Source organism: Glandiceps talaboti, chromosome 23 (assembly GCF_964340395.1).
Source record: "Glandiceps talaboti chromosome 23, keGlaTala1.1, whole genome shotgun sequence".
In the NCBI taxonomy this organism is placed as follows: domain Eukaryota; kingdom Metazoa; phylum Hemichordata; class Enteropneusta; family Spengelidae; genus Glandiceps; species Glandiceps talaboti.
This window is the reverse complement of record NC_135571.1, coordinates 5,620,581-5,627,952: the sequence shown is the minus strand read 5'-3', so window position 1 is coordinate 5,627,952 and position 7,372 is coordinate 5,620,581. Positions and strand designations below refer to the sequence as shown.

The window sequence follows — 7,372 nt, the reverse complement described above, 5'->3', positions numbered from 1 at the left end:
TAAGCCAATATCCAGGTATAAAGGGAAAGCGATGAACCAAACCAGTAAAGACAGCAATTTACTTGACAGGTAGAGGGAGAGATATATGGCTTCTGTAAAGAAACTGAACTAGACAATACCAACAAAACGCTGTATCTTATTACATTCCTTTTTGTGGTTGGTTACAGGACGTGGAAGACACCTACCTCAAATGTAACTCACGGATTTCTTACCTACCACACAATAAGAGGAGTAAAGAAAACTACAACTATAAACAGCTTCAACCATGAAACATATAAGAATATTGCTGACCGTATTCTTCATTGCTGAGGGTATGTAGTGCCTGTATCTTGTATCCCATGCCTCTTTGTTTCCATGGTTACAATTGATGGATTACCATTTAACAGGTATATTTTCTAAGGTTATTACTTTTGTAAGATTAACATCAAAATAAAGTAACCTTAAGCTTACTTTTCGTGGGTAATAAACAGCGATTAATGGCGACGGTCGTATAGATGCAAAGAACGCTGTTAGAATTGAATTCACCGATGGGCATCAATTTTTTATACCAATTAGTCTGTGCAAACCTTACCTATTTGAGTTAATCACTCTAGCTACAGTACGTTGTAGGTTAGTGTTCACTTGCTCTGTTTGATACAACCACGCAGAAACCAATAAAGAACTGCACATGCTATTCTTTAAGATAACAAGATTGAATGATTTCACTTTCTTGTTACATTTTGTCTAAATGAAATGAACTAATGACCCACCATACAGACATCAAGTGCAGACATCAAAACATTGGTACCCCTGTGTCTGCGTCTGGTTGCATTATGCTTACATTGTTTACTTCATCCACACGAAATCTTGCAAGAAATTGTTACTATCGTAAAGTGTGGAATGTATAGTTCCTTTGTGTAGCTGCGTGATTGTGTCAAACAGGACCACATTGAAAAGTAACCAGCAAACGCTGTATGTGAACAGTAGCCGCATACCACTGTTTTTGGCTGCTTTTATACTTACCTGGATGTAGATGCTTGAAACACGTCTCAACATCGAACCAAAACGCATGTCTGGTACATTCTTTAGTAGCTAAACCCAAATTTTCTCTAACGTTTTATCAACATAGCAAGATGTATACTAGTATTTCAACTTTGATAGCTTCAGATACCTAATGGTAAATATATAATGGAAATATCGTAGAAACGTTTGTGGTAGATATTTCTTTGCTCTTCAACTGCTAAAGGCGTCGGTCTTATCGGCAATTTATCCCTAAGTAATGTCTGCTCCCTGTGCCTTGTAATAAGATGCAAACTTTTCCAGACAATAAAAACAGCTAATTTGCATAATGGAGACAAGACACCGTAACACATTCATAAATTGATATAACATAGAAATTAGGTTATTGTCTTCGCTCCATGTAGTACCTTGAGCAATTATAGAAATTAATTTGAAATATTTTTTTGTAGTTGTTCTTGCCAGTGAGATCGAGGAAAATTTACATCGACTCCTGTTTACAAACTATTCAATGGGTATCAGGCCAGCGATGAACACTACAGAATCAGTTCCCGTCGAATTCTGGATCACTATTCATCAAGTGTTGAATGTTGTGAGTACATGATACTTGCCAGTCTGTACGCCATAATGTGTGTGTGTGTATGTATGTATGTATATGTGTGTGTGTTTGTCCCGTTGGGGGGGGGGGGGGTACTCGGGTGGGTAATGGGTACATACGTACCGTGGTGGACAAAAATTACAACTACAAACTCTACCAAAATTCAAAAAGTAGGGGTCAAATGTCTATATTTTAGCCAGAAATAGGGGTCAAAAACACTTTTGATACACTTTCATGTGACACGTGCATGCTTCAGTCATCGCCAGTTCATTGGCTGCCAGGGGGAGGGGGCGGGTTAGGAGCGCCTACTTCCTATAAAGATGACAGAAAACAACCAGTGTTAACAACCTTGTTCAAAGTATGGGGTCAAAAGTCGTACGTACATTCAAAGAGGTGGGTCAAACCTCTACATATAATGGTTTAAACATCAAAACTCAAGACATGAGTCGAAAAAGATGGGGGGGGGGGTTCAAACCCGCGGTACATACGTATACCCTTTCTATGGAAGTAGCCCCCCCCCCCTCCCAGGGTGTTTGTGTTCCAGCATATCTGATTGACTCAGTGTATGTTTGCCTCGGCGCATTTATGTGTGCTACTGTGTTTGTATGTCTGTTTGGTTGCCTGCCTGACTGTCTCTGTAGCTGGCATTATCTATCTATCTGTCTGTCTGTGTGCCTGCCTACTCTCTGTCTGTCTGTCTGTCTGTCTGTCTGTCTGTCTGTCTGTCTGTCTGTCTCTGTCTCTCTGTCTCTGTCTCTCCCTCTCTGTCTGTCTGTCTGTCTGTCTCTCTCTCTCTCTCTCTCTCTCTCTCTCTCTCTCTCTCTCTCTCTCTCTCTCTCTCTCTCTCTCTCTCTCTCTCTCTCTCTCTCTCTCCTTTCAACAGTCATCAATTTGGTAAGACGTTATTAACAAATGCCCGTATTTCCTCCTGCCTTCCAGAATGTCAAGGAACAAGAGATGAAGACCCACATAACGTTATATCAGGTATATAGTAGAACAATATTTGAACAATTTCGTTCTTTATAATTACTGTCTAGAAAATATCCTACTCTATGTGTGGACACGTCTGTATTTTAATGCAATGATTGAATAGCAAATTGTATGGAAACTGTTTGAGGAGGCATGAGCTGAGTTTGTACTTGTAGGGGGGTAAGAGAGGGGAGGAACCCCTTTTCTTCATATTATTCGAACTTGGCAGTTACACATAACATATGAACGACTAGATGTTATAATTTGAATGTATATTAAACTGTGGAGGAAACCTCCTTTATGCCATCAATTATGCATACTTATAATACCTGATTACAAAATATCATTTTAGTGCACTTGAGGGCACGTATCTACATCATTTACTGGTTTAATTTGAAATTTTATGTACCAGAACGCTTTCGTAAATCCCCGAGTAGGAATGTTTATGCCAAAACCTGTACACCTAAACCTAAGCCTAACCCTATTTATAAATCTTTTTCATACAGCCTTCAGTGATTGGCTTAGATCGTATCACGTGGTGGTATAGACTAGTGACACATAGTGACCCCAATTTGCATACAGAGGGCAATATTCATTTATTTCCGCTAGGACACTATCACAGTTGCACAGGAGTTCTATCGTTGATTTTGTCTGCCTTTGGAAAGAATATTTGCCAAAGAATGTAATGTGTTTTAAACACTTATTGACTGGCCTTATTTAGGCACTAGTAGATGTCATATTACCCCTAGCCTGGTGCTGCTTTATACAAAGCACCTATATTGCTTGCTTGGCGTTCAACCTCGGTAGGTAGTTGCTGCATAACAAACCTCGAGGTAATAGATGTCTACTAGTGCCCTCATAGCCAGGCAATAGGTTTATATTAGTAAATGTTTCAACTTATGATTTATGCAGGAATGGAGGGATTATCGACTGAAATGGAAACCAGAAGATTATGGTGATTTGAATTTTACTGTTATACAAATGAACAAAGTATGGTCACCAGATTTAACGCTTTCCAACAAGTGAGTATTTCATATCACTGTGAAATAAGTAATATCCATTTTAAAGTGGCAATGTGAGTGAAGATTGAGTATTTGTTTTGGATTTCTGATTTATAAAATTTGTCATGGCTTCCGACTTGGAAAATCAATGTGAAATAACATATGCCAAATCTTTGTTCGTAACTCATTAAATTGTAACAGATCAATACATACATGTGTGAAATGAACAAACCTTTTAGTCATGTTTTAGCTTTTTACAATATATTAAGTTTCAAACACAGACTCTTTCTATACCTTTAAGTGCAAAATAAAAAGAGACAAAAGAGAATCCTATATGGCCTATGTCATAATCAAAAAGCAAAATTATCAGTAATAAGTAAATGAATAAATAAATAAATAAATAAATAAATAGGAAATGGATAATATTACAAAAACACTCATAATTGTTACAGTAAAAGAAATATTACAAATGAGAAAGGGGAAATGAAAAAATTGACTTCAACTAGTTAAGTTCTACAAATGTATGTGTGTCTGTTCTGTAGTATTAAAAGGTATTGATCTTTCGAGAGGGGTAAGACAATGCTTGATGTAAATTTTTGCAAAATTAGTAGCCCCCTGTGAGATTTGAACTCACGACCCCTGGTTTACAAGACCAGTGCTCTAACCACTGAGCTAAGGAGGCGATTTGTGGTCAAGCCTTTTGTGTTTTAATGATCCAAATGTGCTATTTGTGTTAATAGGTATATTGCCCAGCCCATCTCAAATCCTCCACACACAAATACATGTGTGTACGTACGTACGTACGTACGTACAGACAGACAGACAGACAGACAGACAGATAGGCGGACTGACAGGCAAGTGGAGACAGACAGACAGACAGACAGACAGACAGACAGACAGACAGACAGACTGACTGACTGACTGACTGACAGACTGACAGGCAAGTGCAGACAGACGGATAGATAGATACACACACACACACACACACACACACACACACACACACACACACACACACACACACATGTATTTGCATATTAATGTGTATTTAATTATCAAGGTTTGATGGCGAAAATTTGCTGACCAGCAATAGCCTATGTAAGTTCATTGCTGTCATAACACTATCCTTACATCTAGTGAACTGCTTTTTTACAGTGCTGACTCACGTGCTTCACAACATATTTCCTGGGAAGGGATAACAGGATTATTATTCCATGATGGATCAATACAAGGATCTGTTATAACTATCTTAGAGACATTCTGTGAAATGGACATAACAAAATTCCCTACAGACACCCAGACATGTCCATTACAAATTACTTTATGGAACTATCCTAGCAGTCAGGTACGTTAGTCCTTTAATCAACCCGACGGTTCAGCGATGTATACATGCTTGTGTGTGTGTGTGTGTGTGTGTATGTGTGTGTGTGTGTGTGTGTGTGTGTGTGTGTGTGTGTGTGTGTGTGTGTGGGTGAGAGTGAGTGAGTGAGTGTGTGTGTGTGTGTGTGAGTGTGTGTGTGTGGGGGGGTGGGGGGTGGGTGGGTGGATGAGTGAGTGAGTGAGTGAGTGAGTGAGTGTGTGAGTGAGTATGATAAAAATCATTGTGTATAAGTTAAAAATATTACCTTATGATTATTAGACTACTAGAGGAAGAGGGTGGAAAGAGTGAATTGTAGAGAGGGATCGAGGAGGAAAGACAGACAGACAGACAGACAGACAGACAGACTGATATGACACCATAATGCAATTCAAATTGAGATAATAGTTCTCATTTAGCGAAAGTGTCCAAATGTATGGCAAACTATCACTTATTTGCTTTCTTGATACAATTATTCTATGTTCATCACCACACCAGACACCACTGTCATATATATTCATCTACAGACAAAAATCAGTCACTCTGACTGATAAATAGACACAGCCAAAGTGGTTTCATAAGAGGTATTTAAAACACAAGCTGAAATATGACAAAAACTGTTCAACAGTCGTGAAGTTCCATAGGGATGAATATACTTATTGAGCTAATGAAACATATACTTGTGAAGCTACATTCTTACTGTTCTCAACCCTATATGTTACACCCTCTCTTGGTCTTGCATTTGACAGGTCGAGTTACACATTCCTCCGAATTACACAACTTATTTTATCAACCACCAGACTTTCACTGAGAATTCCGAATGGCAACTGTTAGGAGTAAAGGCTCAATCTGTTTCATCTTACTATACTGCTGGAAAATACATCGACATAACGTTTATTATTCAAGTGAAACGCAGACCAACTTTCTACACAATCAACATTGTGCTACCTTGTGTTTTCCTGTCAATTCTGACGATAGTTGTATTTGTTCTCCCGCCAAATACTGGTGAAAAGGGCGCCCTCAGCGTTTCTCTTCTTTTGGCTACACACGTGTTCAATCTCTTAGTGGCGGACATCATGCCAGAGACAGCAAATGCTATTCCTTTGATTTCGCAGTATTTGTTTCTTAACATTATCATGGTTAGCCTGTCTGTGCTTCTGTCTGCAATCGCCTCAAACTTCTACTGTAAGTCATTCGATGGGAACAGCGTTCCACCTATCCTGAGAAAGACAATGCTGAACCGATTTTTCCTGAAGTTTCTCTGTATCAAGAAACGCAGAAATGTCACACGTGGTGTTGAAAGCAAACGGGATGCAAATGAGCTTGTTAAATTGCAAGTCAACGCCTCGGATTTTAATGAACGACATGGTCATTGTAGTGATGCTGTGAAAATGGAGGATATGCTTCAAAAACTGCCTTCTGAGCGTGAACCTCAAACAAAGCCTGAAACATTGAAGGTGATGTAAATTAGTCTCCCTATTCTAGGTTGTATCTTTTAAACAACAGTGTTTGCACGTCCTGTGTTATTGCAGTTTTAACTGAGGCCCCATTAGACACTCACTGCATACTAGGCATTAATTGTTCTGTATCAACTACTATACCTGACTTAGACCTCAGAGAAAGAGAGGGACAGGCAAACAGACAGACAAACTAAAACAGACAGACAGACAGACTATTTATATTAGTATCATATCAATTTTTCTACACTACTAATAATGTATATGTTCCTAGTAACTTTCCTGGTAACATTCCTAGTAACTTTCCTGGTAAAATTCCTAGTAACTTTCCTAGATATCATTACTAGATAACTTTCCTGGTAACATTCGTAGTAACTTTCCTAGATAATTGTCCTAAATAACTTTCCTAGTAACTTTCCTAGATAACTTTCCTACATAATTTTCCTACTGGCTTTCCTAGATGACTGTCGTAGTAACTTTCCTAGTATTTTCCTTGATAATTTTCTAAGTTAGTCAGTACATGTTAATATGTGCTTTCTTCTTTTTTCAAACAGGACGAGAGTGATTGGCAGTTACTGGCAACAGTATTTGATCGGATCTGTCTTATCTTTTATATAGTTGCCTATTCTGTAGTAATAGGGGTTATTCTCCCTCAAATAATATTTGCTGACTCCCATTAAACGTTGAACACGTGACTAGAACCTGGCAGTTTTACAATTCAAATATTTCAGTATTTGACAGTACTTTGTATAGGCAGTTATACACTATAACAAAAAAACATATGTACATAGTTATAGGTACTAGGTATGTTGGCAGGTAGGTTGGTAGGTGGGTTGGCTGGTTGATGAGCAAGTGGGTGGGTTGGTTGATGAATTGGTTGGTTGGTCGATTGGTGAGTGGGAGGGTGGGTTCATGATTGGTTAGGTAGGTAGGTAGGTAGGTCAGTCGGTAGGTAATATTGCAGTAGGATAGTTGGAATATATCGGACCATCAG

At 38.6% G+C, this 7,372-nt stretch overlaps 2 protein-coding genes and 1 non-coding gene across 3 annotated transcripts; 2 read left to right on the top strand and 1 right to left on the bottom strand.

Annotated features, from left to right (window-relative positions):
• The first annotated feature begins 2,506 nt into the window (after positions 1-2,506).
• On the top strand, positions 2,507-5,233 carry LOC144453195 (acetylcholine receptor subunit alpha-like 1). The gene is made up of 4 exons (XM_078144471.1): positions 2,507-2,578; positions 3,476-3,585; positions 4,720-4,909; positions 5,204-5,233. The coding sequence occupies exons 1-4, from the start codon at positions 2,507-2,509 to the stop codon at positions 5,231-5,233; spliced, it is 402 nt and encodes a 133-aa protein (XP_078000597.1).
• Trnat-ugu (transfer RNA threonine (anticodon UGU)) lies at positions 4,174-4,246 on the bottom strand. Its single transcript has one exon. It is a non-coding gene; the product is annotated as a tRNA-Thr (tRNA).
• Positions 5,234-6,093: 860 nt separating the features above from the next.
• LOC144452604 (uncharacterized) lies at positions 6,094-7,080 on the top strand. Its single transcript, XM_078143724.1, has 2 exons — positions 6,094-6,378; positions 6,933-7,080. The coding sequence occupies exons 1-2, from the start codon at positions 6,154-6,156 to the stop codon at positions 7,056-7,058; spliced, it is 351 nt and encodes a 116-aa protein (XP_077999850.1). The 5' UTR covers positions 6,094-6,153; the 3' UTR covers positions 7,059-7,080.
• Positions 7,081-7,372: the final 292 nt, after the last annotated feature.